The following is a 17,500-nucleotide window of genomic DNA, read 5'->3' as shown; positions in this document are numbered from 1 at the left end:
TCGTCCCTTTTTGGACGTAAATTATAAAAACATGCCAAAACAAATCAGCCGTTTGCATAGGAAAAACTGAACAAAAACACGATCGTATCAAAACAAGTCGTAAAAAACGAAATAAAACAAATAAATCGAAACGTTTCCCTCGTGATTGTATAAAATATAAAGGTGAGGAACTGAAGGAATGGAGGTTGTGTGAGTTCTGGTTTGGCACAGTTTTGATGATGGATGTGCATAGCTGACGCTGATGCTAACTGCTAGCGCTAGTCGTCATCCTGCTGTCCGTCTCCGGGTCGGCGCGTGATCCTGCGCTCTCCCCGACGCCCCTGCGGTCCGCGTGGCTTCGCAAACGCCTGCTTGTGCGCGTGCTGCTTCGGGTGAACCTCGTCATACAGAAAATCAGCCGTCAGATCCTCGCCGTTATCAATCTCCATCTGAACGAGAGATGAAACATTAATAAACCCATCAGAAATCAATATTCAGAGCATATTTTACTTTATATACTAATGAGTGTTCAAGTAGGCACTCACAGAATCTTATTTTTAAATACTCAGACGATACAGTAATTTTAAGTTTGCTAAACAAACAAGATCCTGTTTCTGTTTATTTTTCTGAAATTGATTTATTTGTTGAGTGAAAACTTTTTAAAAGTAAACACAAGAAAAACAAAGGAAATAATCTTTGATCCCAAGTGTGTTGTCGAGCATTCACCAGTGTTTGTACATAATCAAGAAATCACAGAGGGTACAGTCATACAAGTATTTGGGAATTTACATAGACAGGTCTCTAACATGGGACACTCATGTAAACTGGATCAGTGAAAAGCTTCACCAAAGACTGTATTTTCTATGAAGGTTATGGTTTTATGGTGTTGATAAGAAAATCATGTACTTATTTTATCAAGCTGTATTTGAAAGTGTTATCAGGTATGGTCTATCTACATGGTATGCCAATCTTTCTGTAAATCTGAAATCAAAAATTTTCAATATTATCAGAATTGCTACAAGACTAATAGGATCTGAAACTTTTACTAGTATACAAACACTCTACGAGCTAAGATACAGAACTTTCCACTGGAAGCGGAACAGACTGAAGAACTCTTTTATTCCAGTGTCAATCAGACTGTTGAACACTTATCGATGGTGCATATCATTCTTTTGCATGTTGACCTATTTTTAATTGTTATTATGTTAGACCCTGCTGATGTGCTGTGTGAGTCCACACAAAAATTTCCCCTTGAGGGACAATAAAGTATACAAACAAACAAACATATCAATATTCAGACTGTACATACCCACTGCACATATACATTTGTAATTGTTTACTTCTGATTATTAATAGCAACCTGTACATATATTCATTTATTGTAAATCTCTGTTCATAGCTAATACAACCTGTATATAATATTCATAGTACATCCATCTGTTAATATCACTATAGTATAGTAGTACAGTTGAAGTCAAAAGTATTTGCTGTCCTGTGTTTTTTTTCTTCTTCAAATATTCCCCAAATGATGTTGAACAGATTCAGGAATTTCTCACAGTATTTCCTCTAATATTTGTTCTTCTGGAGAAAGTCTTATTAGTTTTATTTCAGCTAGAATAAAAGCAGTTTTTAATAGTTTTAAAGCCATTATAAGCTCAATATTATTAGCCCCCTTCAGCAATATTAGTGTTGGATTGTCTCCAGAATAAACCACTGTTATACAATGACTTGCCTAATTACCCTAACTTTACCCTAATTACCCTAGTGAAGCCTTTAAATGTCACTTTAAGCTGTATAGAAGTGTCTTGAAGAATATCTAGTCTAATATTATTTACTGTCATCATGACAAAGAGAAAATAAATCAGTTATTAGAGATGAGTTATTAACACTATTATGTGTTGAAATGTAAAACAGAAATTAGGGAAAAATATACAGGAGGGTGAATAATTCAGACTTCAACTCTATATACTTTATAACTACAGGTTAACTGTTAATATAACATAATTTTATTATTATAAAATTAATTCTTTAACTGATCAAGTAATTTAGTTATCATGGCAAATGTGAAGGGTATAAAGGTCATTATAAATAAGTAAAAATGATCCTTGCCGTTATCAATCTCCATCTAAAGGAGAGATAAAAACATTAATAAAGACATCAGAAATCAACACTTTTTTAAAGAAACACTTGTTTTTTGTTGAAAATGTAGTTTTAAATTCAGATTATGATTAATTTGACTTTATAAGAATATAATTAATTTTCATATTACAGAAATCTAATTTATTAACTTTTTTAAATAATAATGTGATCTAAAATGGATAATAAATGAATTAATGAAACATTTTTTAAAGAATAATGTCAATCTGATGAGCTTAAATGAATTATTTTTTTTTAATTGCTTTCGCTTTTACACACTGCAGACGAGTCAAATCACAGTGTTAATTTGCTGTATGTTCCTATATTGACCTTCAGGGCTTGACATTAACTCTTTTTGATCACCAGCCACTGTGGCTAGTAGATTTCCAACATTACTAGCCACTCAGCATTTTCACTAGCCACAATTTTGTTGTTGGGAAAATATATTTAATATGCATAAATATGACTTTGACATGCTAAAATTACTTGATTTGGATTTTGCTATGTCCACATGCCTCCTCATTCATTTCACTTTTTGTGTCGTGTATGAGCAAATGGGTCATGGTTTCATAGTATTACAATTAGTTTTTTTCACAAGACTTTCCAGAGCTCAAAATGAAGGATTTAGCTAATTTATCTCTGACCACACCAAACATAAACAATTATTATTTCTTAGCCACAAAATTTAAATGTCAAAACAAGCTAAATATAGCTGTATGCATGCAGTTTTTATTTAACAAAACATTTCCTAAAAAAAACTATTGACATTTAAAATATTAATTATTGTCATGCATCTAAAATATGCAGAGTAATCAGTCCTGGCTAAAGGTCCCAGAATCCCAGTTAACTACACATAAATAGGGAGCTAATCTCATATTAGAGCAATGCTATTTTAAAGGATAATTAAACCATACTAACAAAAATAATGGTAAGCAAAATAAAGCAGGTGCAAAAAAACACACCATATGCAATAATGAAAGGATGATCACACGCACACGGTTAATGTTGAAGAATGGTCAAAGTGTAAGAAAACGGTGCTGGAGCACTGGAAAGCAGCAAGACTGTTGGGTGCATGAGCATAACTTTTTGTCTAGTCTGTTTGAAAGAGAACCGATCACATCAGTTGCGTTTTCAGGCACAGTTGCTTCACGCAAGGAAACTGGAGCGCGCACGCGTTTTAAACAGTCGCGCGCATCACATCAGCTCTTTAGACGAGTGATCATCCTCTCATTCGCTATTCACCTGCTTTCCTTTGCTCGCACGAACACTTATTTTTCTAAGATCTTACATTCTAAGATCGCATTTGCACAAATATTAGGCCATCCTAATTGTCGAACCCTGCTTTTAAGAAAACTACAATTTAAAATGTATTTTCAACCAGCCAACGTGGCTAGTGATGGTAGCTGTCTAACCTGCTAAAGCTGAAATCTTCCCGCATTTGGCGGGTTGGTGGTGTTAATGTCAAGCCCTGTTGACCTTATTTTTCAGGTACGAGCGGGCGTAGCCGTTTAAATCTCTTTGACTGGAGACTTGTTTGTAGAGCAGGTAGTTTTACTGTTTTTCAGACGTTTATTATTCCTGGTCATTACAAAAAAATCTAAAACAGGGGTGCCCAAACTTTTTTTGTATAAAGAAGGCCGAAGGTAAATATACCAAACTATTCAACATTAAAGTTGCCATGGGTAATTTCATAAGTTATTAGAAAACTTTACTTTAAATCATACTAACAAATGCAGTATAACATTTAAAGTGGTAACTTACTGCAATAAAAGCATCAACAATCACATTCATAACACAGTGGAGTTCAATGCTGAATACACTAGTCAAGCAGAATCCCTAGTTTGGGCATCTCTTCTAAAACAATTGCAAGAACGAGCGCACTAATGCATTGATGAATAATAGTATATAACTGCAGGTTAACTGTTTATATACTCTACACCAGTGTTTCCCAGCCCTGTTCCTGGAGGCACACCAACAGTACATATTTTGGATGTCTCCCTTTTCTGAGCCATTAACTTCAGGTGTTGGAGTCTCTTCTGATGTTATGATGAGTTGATTCAGGTGTGTTTGATTAGGGAGAGGTTGAAAATGTGCACTGTTGGTGTGCCTTCAGGAACAGGGTTGGGAAACACTGCTCTACACAACTCCTTCACTTTCTGATATTGACTATAATGTAATTGTGCATGTTTTGTGAAGCCGCTTTGAAATCGAATCATTGTGAAGATTACAAATAAACTTGAATTGAATGTAGCTTAGTTGTGTATAAATATGCGCGTATAAATGCTCTGACCTTCTTCTCCACCTCCATCTGCAGTTTGCTCTCCACCATGTCCAGCAGAGGGTTTTTACAGCTGGAGTAAAGCATTCGCTCACGGATCCCACAGCTGTAGCCCGGCATAGAGTAGATGAACACTGAAACACACACACACACACACATGCTTGTTAATGCACCATGAGTTAACATGACCAACTTTATTTCCATTTATGTCAACCAACATGAACAAATACTGCAATAAATGTTTTTAAATGCATGAAGTAACATTAACTAATACAGCATTATTGTAGAGTGTCACCAACTCCTCTAAGGTAGCTTCACTATAGAGTTAACCTGACTGAAGTTAAATTAAACAGCTTATAAAACAAATCAGCATAGGTGAGTTTAGCCCTCACAGATCTGTCTTTTACATTAATACTTTCTCTACAGTAATATAGGTGAGCCTATACATTAGATTAGCCAGAGCCAAAGACAAAACTAATCATCTAACATAAAGATCACAGTTTAAAAATGAATACACCTAAATAAAGTGAGGAAAAATGTTCAATAAAAGCTCAATAAACAGGGAAAATGAATGAAAGAGAAAAATAAGTTATCAAATTTAGTGTTGTTGTTTTGTAATAACTGGTTTGACTTTAAATGTGTTTTCTGTCAATTCCTAAAGATGTTTAGTGACCAAACTCTTATTTTAACTGTGCTTACACCAAAACACAGCTGAAGTCAGGACTATTATCCTAAATTATTAGCCCCCTGTATATTTTGGCCCAATCCCAATTCTGTTTTTGTACCCCTTCCCCTTGGCCCTTGAAACCGCATGTTAAGGGGAAGGGCTTCAAAATTGACCCCTAAGAATTGGGACAACACTACAGCACCAGCACATGCCATCACGATCTCTTGCTTCATATGAGATCAGACGATGGCGGCTGCTGTAGTTATTCCAGTTGTGTTATTATTTGGTATTTATCTTCAGGAAATCACTGAAGGCGTATATCATGTTATTATAATGATCTAATGTGGCAATAAGATCAAAACTGTAGTGTGCATTTACACAGTGGCCATATTCATCTATGTAAACACACCTAAACAACACTAACATTATAGCAGACACTGTAAACAGCTCATTCCCAGACACTAGACTTTTCTGACAGGGTATTCGAGTGTCAGGATGTTGTGGGGCTGCTGTACAGGAGTTATTATTATGGATTATCGATCGCAAAAGTTAGCAGTTTTTATTTTAGCGTTTATTAATTTAATTATTATTATTATTTTAAGCATGAAGGTAAAACACGAACGCGGTTATGAATGTATTAAAATATGTTCTTGTTTGTTATAAAAAGGGTAAGGGGAAGGGCTGTGATTTGGCATTTATCCCTAATTTCTGTTTAACAGAGAGAGTTTTTTTCTTCAGCACATTTCTAATCATAACAGTGTTAATAACTCGTCTCTAATAACTGATTTATTTTCTCTTTGTCATGATGACAGCACATAATATTAGACTAGATATTCTTCTAGACACTACTATACAGCTTACAGTGACATATAAAGGTTTAACTAGGGTAATTAGGGTAAAGTTAGGGTAATTAGGCAAGTCATTGTATTACAGTGGTTTGTTCTGGAAACAATCCAAAAATAATATTGCTGAAGGGGGCGAATAATATTGACCTTAAAATGGCTTTAAAACTATTTAAAACTGCTTTTATTCTAGCCGAAATAAAACAAATAAGACTTTCTCCAGAAGAAAAAATATTATAGGAAATACTGTGAAACATCAACATCATTTGGAGAATATTTGAAAAAGAACTACTAATAAGGGGCTAATAATTTAGACTTCAACTGTGTATATAGTCTGTATTGATTGAGAATTAGCTATAAATGATGGCCAGTAGACGAGAGCATCCTGTACCTGCAGACTCCAGGTAATCTCCCTCGTGAGAGTGCTTGAAGCGGAAGAAATGGTAGCGCGCCGCGTCTTTGGGGATCCTCTTGGGCAGATCTTTGACCTCTGTAGATTCAGTGCTGGACAACACGATCAGCTCCTTCTCGAAGTTGATCATCTGCACAAATAAAAGCATGCACTATTGACCTTATTTAGCCATTGGATTCTTTCTGGCTCCCGGTTTCCACTATTTTTGGCTCACAGGATTGACTTGTATTTATTTTTAGGACTTAAGAACAGCTCGTTCTGCTGCTTGATGTTGCAAACTGATATTTTCGTATTATATTATTCTAGTTTTTTTAAGTATAGTCATGAACACATTTGTTTGTAGAGCGAGTAGTTTGACTGTTTTCTGCCATTTATTATTCCTGGTCATTTCTCTCATAGCAAACTGAATCTGAAGTTCTAAAACAATCGTGAAAACGAGTGCACTAATGCATTGCAGAATACGCTCAATAAGCTGAGAGCTGAGTGTAGTGCAGAGTAAAGTGTGTGTGCGTGTGTGTGCGTGTGTGTGTGTGTGTTACCCACCAGCTGCACGTAGCTCAGCTTCTTGTCCTTAAACTTCTGTAAAGCGGTCATCGCCTCACCGTCCAGGGGAAATGCAACACCCTGAAGAGTCTGCTTAGTTGTGTTCACATGGATGTCTGTGTTCACCTGTGCACACACACACACATGCATACATTTATTCACAGTATTTGTTTACATATGCACGTGTGTTTGCAGTACTGCATTTATTGCCATTAATGCATTTCATTACATTTTATGCATGAACATTTATTTGCCATTTAATTAATGCATTTATTTGCATTTAGATATTTGTTTACATTTTTGCATTTATGTTTATGAATGTATGCATATATGGAAGATTAAATTCATGCATTTATTTACATGTTATGTTTGTGCATTTATGCAGTTTATGTTTGAATATTGAATCGCTAGTCAATTAATGCATTTATTTACATTTCGATGTTATTCCAACCTTTACGTTTATGAATCTACGCATTTATATACAATTAATTCATGCATTTATTTATATTTGCACTAAAACATTTGTGTTTTTAATTGTATCAATGTAAATGCTAAAATTTCCATTCATGTTTCTACATTTATTTGCCATTAAACTTATGCATTTATTTACATTTAGATCTTTTTCCATTCATTCATGCATTCATTTATACATAAACGTGCATTTGTGTATTAATCTGCATTTATGTACAATCAAATTCATGCATTTATTTACATTTTACATTCATGCATTTATGTATTTGATGCATTTATTTGCGTTTAGATATTTCTTTTCAGTTATGCATTATTTACATTAATAAATAAACATCATTTTGTGATATTCATGCATTTTACGCATAATGTTTGTGCATGTGCGCATTTTTTCATACATTTAATTACATTTATGGGTTTTACATTTTTGTTTGTACATATTATTTGCATTTACATATTTGCATTTATATTTATGTACATTCAACTCAATGCAATCATTTATATTTGCAGTTTTGCATTTATACATTTAATTGTTTCTTCATGCATATGCGCATTAATTACATTTGCATTAAATGCATGTTAACATTTGTTTAAGCATATATAAATTATATTTACATTTATTTGCATGTCCATTTCTACAAATTTACATATGCATATATTATTGAGTTTTCAGATGTTTGCATTTTTATATTCCCAGTTATGGATTTAAGTTCTCGCACTGATACATTTACATTCATGCATTTATTATATTCATGCATTTCTATTAACATTAAACACAAATATGCATGTTTATATTTTAGCATATGTTATTTACATTTATTTGCATGTACAATTATACAAAGCTATGAGTTTTCAAATGTATGCAAATTTTAGTATTCCCAGATATGCATTCATTACATATATTAAATGTCATTATGTATATTTGCATTTAAATTAATGCAAAAGTAATATTTACATGTATGCCTTCATCATGTTTTTGTAATGCCTTTTATTAAATAACACAAATGCAGTCAAAATTCAGGGATAATCAGGTTAATAATAGTGTAATAATAATAATTTCCATATTTGTAACTCATCATTGATTTATTTCAGGCATCTTCAGCTGTGGCTCAGTTATTCAGTGCTGTCAGATCTCATCTCAGGGTTTGTTTTTTTTAAGGAGAATGAAACCACCGCTTCCTGTTTGCCCTGCACTTTGCTCTGATTGGCTGATGTTTGGGGAAGGGGCAGGTCGGAGTCTTTTAATGCATGTCCATATATGGTCGTGAGTTTGGAACTGATGATTCCACTCAAGGTCACATGACCAGCAGCAAAACACCCAGGAGAACATTTATTACTGATGTTAAGATAGAGGAAGTAGAGTTTAAACTGTTCAGTAGGAAAATAGAAATACAAGGAAATAAAAACATCAGGTCCATAATCATGCAGTTTTAATAACCAAGGTGGTCATTAGAATAATCTCAGCTGTTATCTTTGTGTTGTGTAAAGTAACACACTCAGGACAGCACTACATAACATGAATTTTTTTTATGCACGATCTCTTATTTTTTGTGTAGAGTGTGTGTAGAGTATGTAAGAATGTGTGTATGATGTATGTATTTAATGAGTGTGTATTGCATATATATATATATATATATATATATATGTATATGTGTGTGTGTGTGTGTGTGTGTGTGTGTGTGTGTAATATAGCGTGTGGTGGTGTATATAGTGTGTGTTGAATATATGTATAGGAGTATGCATGTTTGTTGGTGTGAGTGTGCATATATTGTGTGTGTGTGTGTGTGTATAATATATGAGTGTATGTTGGTGTGTGTGTGAATTATAGTATTATAAAGTAAGTGTGTGCAGTGCCTTGTGTATATGTGAGTGTGAAAATAATGTGTGTATTTATATAATGTACGAGTATAAATATAGTGAGCGTGTGTATGTGTATAATGTGTGTGAATATAATGTGTGGGTAATGTAAGTGTGTGTGTATAATTAAGTGTGTGGATATGTGTATGTATGGATATATTGTGAGTGTGTTTGTGTGTGAGTATGTATATAATGTGCGAATGTAAATATAGTGAGTGTGTATGTATTAAATGTGTGTGTGTGTACCTCGCTGAGTTTAATCTGCCGCAGCTCCTCTTCTGCTGCTGTGAGTGGCAGCGGTGCAGACTGAGCCGTTACATGTTTCTTATATCCGCTCAGAGAAACATCATCCTGACACACACACACACACATTACTGAAGACATCTGCTACAGACATACTCTTTAACCTATCATCTCATCAAACAATACTGAAAATATATCATCAATTAAATCAAATTAATCAAATGTTTGATCATCAAATCCTCATATTATAGTGATTTCTGAAGAATCAAGTGACTGAAGACAGTAATAATGCTGAAAATACACATTTACATCACAGATACTTTAGCATACACTCACTTTATTAGGTACACCTCACTAGTACCGGGCTGGACCCCTTTTGCCTTCAGAACTGCCTTAATCCTTCATGTCAGAGATTCAACAAGCTACTGGAAATATTCCTCAGAGATTTTGCTCCATATTGACATGATAGCATCACACAGTTGCTGCAGATTTGTCGCTGCACATCCATGATGCCAATCTCCCGTTCCACCACATCCCAAAGGAGCTCTATTGGATTGAGCTCTGGTGACTGTGGAGGCCATTTGAGTACAGTGAACTCATTGTCATGTTCAAGAAACCAGTCTGAGATGATTCAGGCTTTATGACATGGTGCGTTATCCTGCTGGAAGTAGCCATCAGAAGATGGAGACACTGTGATCATAAAGGGATGGACATGGTCAGAACAATACTCAGGTAGTCTGTGGTGTTCACACCATGCTCAATTGGTACTAATGGACCCAAAGATCTCCCCCACACCATTACACCACCAGCACCAGCCTGAACCGCTGATACAAGGCAGGATGGATCCATGCTTTCATGTTGTTGAGGCCAAATTCTGACCCGACCATCTGAATATGTCAGCAGAAATGGAGACTCATCAGACCAGGCAACGTTTCTCCAATCTTCTATTGTCCAGTTTTGGTGAGCCTGTGTGAATTGTAGCCTCAGTTTCCTGTTCTTAGCTGACAGGAGCGGCACCCGGTGTGGTCTTCTGCTGCTGTAGCCCATCCGCCTCAAGGTTAGACCTGTTGTGTGTTCAGAGATGCTCTTCTGCAGACCTCGGTTGTAACGAGTGCTTATTTGAGTTACTGTTGCCTTTCTATCAGCTGGAACCAGTCTGGCCATTCTCCTCTGACCTCTGGCATCAGCAAGGCATTTGCGCCCACAGAACTGCCGCTCACTGGATATTTCCTCTTTGTCGGACCATTCTCTGTAAACCCTAGAGATGGTTGTGCGTGAAAATCCCAGTAGATCAGCAGTTTCTGAAATACTCAGAGCAGCCCGTCTGGCAGCAACAACCATGCCACGTTCAAAGTCTCTTAAATCCTCTTTCTTCCCCATTCTGATGCTCGCTTTGACCTGCAGCAGATCGTCTTGACCATGTCTACATGCCTAAATGCAGTGAGCTGCTGCCATGTGATTGGCTGATTAGAAATCTGCGTTAACGAGCAGTTGGACAGGTGTACCTAATAAAGTGGCCAGTGAGTATATTCATATAATAATAACGCATTTATACCACACTTTTTTTTTTTACACCCAAAGCACTTCAAGCCGCAATACAGCAGAGAAAACACACAAATAAAAAGAAACACAAATCAGTAAATAAATAATAATTGCACACACAATTAAGTTAATAAAAATATCAGTTTTAGCTGTTTTAAATCTACTTAAAATGGACGCTTTCCTAACAGGCCATACAGCTTATTAAAAATGAATATTCTCAATATGTTCAGTGTTGTTCGTGTGTACAGACCTTGATGGTGCCGAACATCTCGTCTTTAATGTGTCCGAGGCCGAACTCTTTCTTGATGGTGGCTCTGGTGGCGGCGTACAGCATCTTGTGTCGCACCTGATCCACACAATCAGCAATAACATCAGATAACGAGTTACTAACAGTAGAATATATGAGTGTCAACACGACACGCTTCATACTACATCAGTCAACAGAACAACAATAACGGCTAGGAGATTACAGTGTGTGTGTGTGTGTGTGTGTGTTTATGTTAATATCTATCTACAAGACAAAGAAATGACCTTAAACACACACACACACACACACATCACTTTTAGCCATAACTTGATGTGTTTTGTGTTATTATTGTGTAGTTTATTTTTGGTTTTGAAATATAATAGGTTTATCTTGATGCAAAATGATCCTGCGGTTCTAGAATCACACACACACACACTCACTTACACAGGCACACACACACACACACACACACACACACACAGGTTTGTTCCTTACAGACACATACACAAAGAGATCAGTGTTTCTCAGCTCAACACACACACACACACTCATAACACTCACTCTTATACACATTCGCACACACAGGTATCAGTGTTTCTCAGCTCAACACACGGATTCACACTCATACACAGACACACACACAGGTTTGTTCCTTATAGACACACATACACACAGAGATCAGTGTGTCTCAAGTCGACATACACGTCTGTTTCTTATAGACACACACAGACAGACAGAGATCAGTGTTTCTCAGCTCAACAAACACACACACACACACACACACACACACACACACACACACAGATCAGTGTAAAGTCTGGCGTGTCTGAACTAGTGTGTGAATGTGCAGAGGAATGTTCAGCGAGACTGAAGCGCCTCAAGATCTCTACAGAACCATCTGTGTGTGTGTGTGTGTGTGTGTGTGTGTGTGCCCCAGATCTGGAGAAGCTGAAGTGAAACTCCAGCAGTGTTCTTCTCCTGCACTTCTCCAGGTACGCAGTAAACAATTCAGATGTATGACACACTGCGTACGCTGAATCCCACGCATATTCTCCATGTACACGCGAATTAACGTGAAACTGAACGCACGTGCACGAGCGCAAAAACCCTCCCTGACTCCTCCCCCTTATAAATATGCTAATTACTCCACTTTGGCAAAAGCAAAGGCTAAAGCAAGCAAGAGGAGAAACTTTGAACAGAATGTGAACTGGAGGTGCTCCTATTATAGGTAGACCGGAGATAAACAATGTTATTTAGCTGACGCAGTTAACGCAGTGGGGTCTGAACATCGCAGTGTGAGTGAATTAAAAAAGAAACGGCGCACCGTGTGGAGCGAACAGGCGGGGGAACAGAGGATGCTGAACTAACACCCTCTGAGGAGAGAGTTGCCTCAACTGTGTGCGTCACTTTACTGTCTGGAGTAGTATCCGTGTCTGTGGGAGACACTGATGTATTAGAGCAGGGATGGGCAAACTTGGTCCTGCAGGGCCGGTGTCCTGCACAGTTTAGCTCCAACACTAATCAAACACACCTGGACATGCTAATCAGTGTCCGTAAGATCACTAGAATTCTATAAGCAGGTGTGTTTGATTAGAGTTGGAGCTAAACTGTGCAGGACACCGGCCCTCCAGGGCCAAGTTTGCCCACCCCTGTATTAGAGGAACACTTAGTTAAGGTGGTACAGCAGCACCCCTCCGCTCTTATCAAGGCAGCCGGCATTTCAGCTGCTCAATCGCCCGCTCTACAACTGGCCGAGTGCGAGAGTGGGCATCGTTTCTGCGCTCTTGGTCAGTTTGTGGGTTGTTGAGGGAGGTTAACAGCCACGTCTTTAATGGATAACCACGTTCTCCTGATATGCATTAAATAATTACGCTCAATATAATACAATAGCTGGAATAATATCTTTAAACTCATCACTTACCAAGAAGCCACCCATCGCGCACCCTGCCACCTTAGAGCCTCATCCCAACCATGCTGTTAGTAAGGATGAATGAATCATGTGTTGACCAACGCCACCTTCCCACAGTATTAGTTCAGCTGGGCATCACATATATTACTGCACATTTATTAAATGGAAATGTTTCCGATTCACGTATGCAAATTAGTCTTCAGATGGCGCCTGTATAGCAGTGTGCGTACAGTCGATCGCTCTGATTACATTAGGGAAACCGGCGATCGCTGCAGATTGCGCTTTAATGTTTGGCTGGTCAACTGTATGGTGTGGGAACCTCATACACCTGCTAAACATGAGGATGATCCCCATACAGCTGCCATTGCACAGCTCAAAGATACTGTGTAGTGTGTAATTTAACATAATAGCCTCTAGGAGTCGCCAATGGATATAAAACACACACACACAAGAAACACACGTACACCAGACATGACACTGCGCTGACCAACACACATTCTCACGTTCATTTCATCGCTAGTAAATCCAAACGTGAGCGTGAAATCTGGCGTACGCAGCGTTGATACATGAGGCCCCTGATCTTTAATGGAACCTCTACAGCAGAACTGAATCTGCATTGTTATTGGTGGATCTAATGTGATTGACAGGTTGACTCCGCCCTCATGCCGGTTATCACCAATCAGAGATGTTGTTCTGACCAGACATGAATATAAACGATGAAAAATGATTGAGGACGGATGAATCTCAGGTGTGTGAGTGTGTCTTATGGGTGAGTGTGAGTGTGTGTGTGTGTGTGTGTGTCGTACAGGTGAGTGGTCAGGTGACCAGGCGATGAAGATCCACTCGTGGCCCAGGCTGTTGCTGGAGTCCAGGCGGAACAGGATGTAGCACGGCAGCTCCTGCTCCAGCACAGGAAGTAGAAGAGCATCGTAGTCCTCCTCCCAGCTGCGGCTCGCCGGCTTGGTGAGGCCTAAAACCAGCTCCTCTGTAACCACGACAACCAACAACACCACAACCGAATCACGACTCAAATGAATCGTTCAGAAATAGATGAACAAAGATTTGATGTCAGCGTTAGTGAATAGAGTCGACATCAGCTGTGCTCGAGCATCCATTCACAGATACTGCTGGTGTGATGTTACTGAGCTATCCATCACACATCTGAACAAGAGTTATTATCTGACAGCTAGTGACGGCTGTATTTGAACCGCTGCTTCATCAAGATTCAAAACCTTTACCAATCTATTTGTTTGTTTGAATCAGTGGCTCAGAGCTTGTTTCATATTGCCAGGGGTCCGTTCTTCATACGTGGGTTACTCTATTAGCTGGATTTGGTTATTGACGATTTGACTTGACCAGGTTCGTTCTTCAAAACTGATCTGAGAGTTGTTGTCATAGCAGCTCATCTCATATAAACAGGATTAGAAACAGGATCATTTCAAGCAAATGTAATACTGAAAGTATGAGCCAAATGCTGATATTTTCTTACAGTAGTAACCTATAGACACTTGGGTTGTTTATATATATATTTATATATATATATGAAGAGTTCAGATGCAAAAAACTAAATGCCATCTGAAGTTTTCTCCTAAAATGAGCATTTTTCTCAACCTCCTGTATGTACGGCATTTAAAGGTTTTTGCATCTGAACTCTTCATATATATATACACACACACACACACACACACACACAGTTGCAGTCAGAATTATTAGCCCCTTTTAATTACTTTTATTTTTTAAATATTTCGCGAATGATGTTAAACAGATTCAGCAAATGTTCACAGTATGTCTGATAATATTTGTTCTTCTGGAGAAAGTCTTATTTGTTTTATTTCGGCTAGAATAAAAGCAGTTCTTAATTTTTTAAACACCATTTTAAGGTCAATATTATTAGACCCTTTAAGCTCATTTTTTCAATAGTCTACAGTATCTAGTCTAATATTATTTACTGTCATCATGACAAAGAGAAAATAAATCAGTTATTAGAGATGAGTTATTAACACTATTATGTGCAGAAATGTGATGAAGAAATCTGCTCTCCATTAGACAGAAATTAGGGGAAAATAAACAGGGGGCTAATAATTCTGACTTCAATTGTGTGTGTGTGTGTGTGTGTGTGTGTGTGTATATATATATATATATATATATATATATATATATATATATATATATATATATATATATATATATATATATATATATATATATATATATATATAGTTAAATATAACTATAAGTTAAATATAAGTTTAAAAAGTATGAAAATAAGACGTACGCCATCTGCACTCCGAAATAAAAGTACAAAGACTGTTATGGATGTTCAAAGAGAACATTATATATTAATATGGACTTTTTCATTAGAAACGTGTACTGTTTTAATGTACCGATCCAGCTTTAGTACAGTTTGTCTATGATAATAGACCACATGCACAATCATCAACTGTTTTGTTTGTAAAGGAATATTAATGCAGTCATTCACATGTTTAGACAGGTAATAGCCTATGCCAAAAGTTTCAGACACCTTCACCAATATCTAAATGCACCAATATCTGATGCTAAATTAATTTAAACAGCCATTTATTAAGAAACTTGAATAGACCTACTATAATGAAGACAATCCGCTCTAAAAGTAAAGCTAAAATCGCTGAATACTCTGGACACATGAACGTGTGAAGCCTGCAGCTCACAACAGATGTGGAGAGTTATTGTGTATCATATTTAACAAACTGTTTACGCTAATTTTATATAATTTAGCTCACATTGAGAATTGAATATTAATCAGATGATGTCATTACGCTGATGTGCCGTCAGCCAATCATTGCATTGCTGATCATGATATCGAGGATCAACAGATCTGTCCTTCACAACACACACAGATCTCAGATCAGTTCATCCACACATCTTAATCTGATTCACGAACTTGTTTATCCAGAGATCAGTTATCAAGATTAACAGATCCAGGATATGCCAAATCATCTTAGATCATTTAAGCGAGGTATGAAGAACAGACCCCAGGTCACATGATTTCAGTAACCGAAGCTTCATTACGTCATTATTGGCGAATCACTGAACAGGTTTCATTGTTTTTACCTGATCTCAGATCAGTTTTATGAGTTTGTAGATGTTTAATGATATAATAATCAGTATTTATAGTAAGAGTAATATTATACAGACACATAATATTTCATTATATTAGATGATAAGCTAAGTGCATTCGATTGCTTCTACTTTTCTTTAAATTGTGTTGTTCTTTCAGTTTTGACCAGCAGGTGTCGCCAGCGTGTGGAGATTCAAACGCTTCGAAACACTGAATCATTTTGCCAAACAATCGGTTCAGTTGCTACGATGTTTTGAATCGCTTAGTTTCGCCTATTTCTAATTATAGGCTAATTCTGAAAACTGCATCAATAAAAGGCTAATCAGCATAATATGGGAGATGATTATCTATTATTGAGTGTTGTTTACGTTATTATTTGTCAAGTATTATTCATTAAAATCAGAAACATCATGCATGTTTTTGTCTGTGGTATAATAATGAAGGTACCGTTTTCGATGACGATCTTCAGCAGTCTGTATTGTCCATTTCTGGCGTTGCCGAAAACATCCTTCACCTCATCTGCAGCTGGAAAAACACAGCACACACACTCATTTACTACAGGAACACACTCCGACAGGTGAGGGAACACATTAACACTGATGTCTAGAGCGATGTGTGTGTTTTCATGTGTGTGTTCAATTTAATTTAATCTCTAATTGCGGGTATTTCATCTAACTGGTTGTTTCAGATGAAAACGACTGCTGCAATTCCACTAACAGACACAAGGGGGCAAAATACACAAACCAAAACACAGAGGCACAGTTTTAGTAGCGCGCACATTTTACTTTCACTTTCAGATTCGCAATAGTGTGTAAATTGTGTTTGAACAACGTTTGTCTACTGATAACTAGATTAAAAACTTTAAATAACAGCAATGCCAACAACCTGTTGAGGATGTAGAAACAAATAGCTAAAATCTTCCTTGCGTATATACATACGCTCATTCATACATTTTCTTTTTGGTTTAGTCCCTTTATCAATCAGGGGTTGCCACAGCGGAATGAACCGCCAACTATTCCAGCATATATTTTACGCAGCAGATGCCCTTCCAGCCATATATATATATATATATATATAAAATCTAAAATTGGCAAGGTTTTGCTAGCGCACATTGTTTGTTTTAAGGTGAACAATTAATCCGTGCATTTTAATCAGCTGAAAAAAACAGTTTTCTTTAATCTGAATGGCATAATCTCTGATGACTCTGATTGGGTGAAATAAGCCACACCCCTTCAACTGTTAAGGGGGTCGCACACCAGATGCGCCGCTCAGCATCGCAC

General features: G+C 37.0%; 2 protein-coding genes across 3 annotated transcripts in view; one reads left to right on the top strand and one right to left on the bottom strand.

The window, feature by feature from the left end:
- irak4 (interleukin-1 receptor-associated kinase 4) overlaps window positions 1-8,738 on the top strand; it is a 22,634-nt gene extending 13,896 nt beyond the window's left edge. The window contains exon 11 of the mRNA XM_056451248.1: window positions 8,485-8,738. The gene's annotated coding sequence lies outside the window, so the exon portion shown is untranslated. The remainder of the gene's footprint in view (window positions 1-8,484) is intronic.
- twf1a (twinfilin actin-binding protein 1a) overlaps window positions 1-17,500 on the bottom strand; it is a 19,342-nt gene that overhangs the window by 191 nt on the left and 1,651 nt on the right. Inside the window, exons 2-9 of one of the 2 annotated variants that reach the window (XM_056451249.1) lie at window positions 16,668-16,745; window positions 13,930-14,108; window positions 11,218-11,313; window positions 9,429-9,533; window positions 6,858-6,983; window positions 6,294-6,444; window positions 4,406-4,527; window positions 1-428 (exon numbers count right to left, since the gene is read on the bottom strand). The exon at window positions 1-428 is cut by the window's left edge and continues 191 nt beyond it. In XM_056451249.1, coding sequence (XP_056307224.1) covers window positions 258-428; window positions 4,406-4,527; window positions 6,294-6,444; window positions 6,858-6,983; window positions 9,429-9,533; window positions 11,218-11,313; window positions 13,930-14,108; window positions 16,668-16,745 — 1,028 coding nt within the window. In that variant the 3' untranslated portion in view covers window positions 1-257. Of the gene's footprint in view, window positions 429-1,984; window positions 2,105-4,405; window positions 4,528-6,293; window positions 6,445-6,857; window positions 6,984-9,428; window positions 9,534-11,217; window positions 11,314-13,929; window positions 14,109-16,667; window positions 16,746-17,500 lie in introns of those variants that run through there. The other variant, XM_056451250.1, reaches the window with a different exon arrangement.

This window comes from Danio aesculapii, chromosome 25 (assembly GCF_903798145.1).
Source record: "Danio aesculapii chromosome 25, fDanAes4.1, whole genome shotgun sequence".
In the NCBI taxonomy this organism is placed as follows: Eukaryota; Metazoa; Chordata; class Actinopteri; order Cypriniformes; family Danionidae; genus Danio; species Danio aesculapii.
Note: the sequence above shows the minus strand (reverse complement) of the source record. Positions and strands in the feature narration are given on the sequence as shown.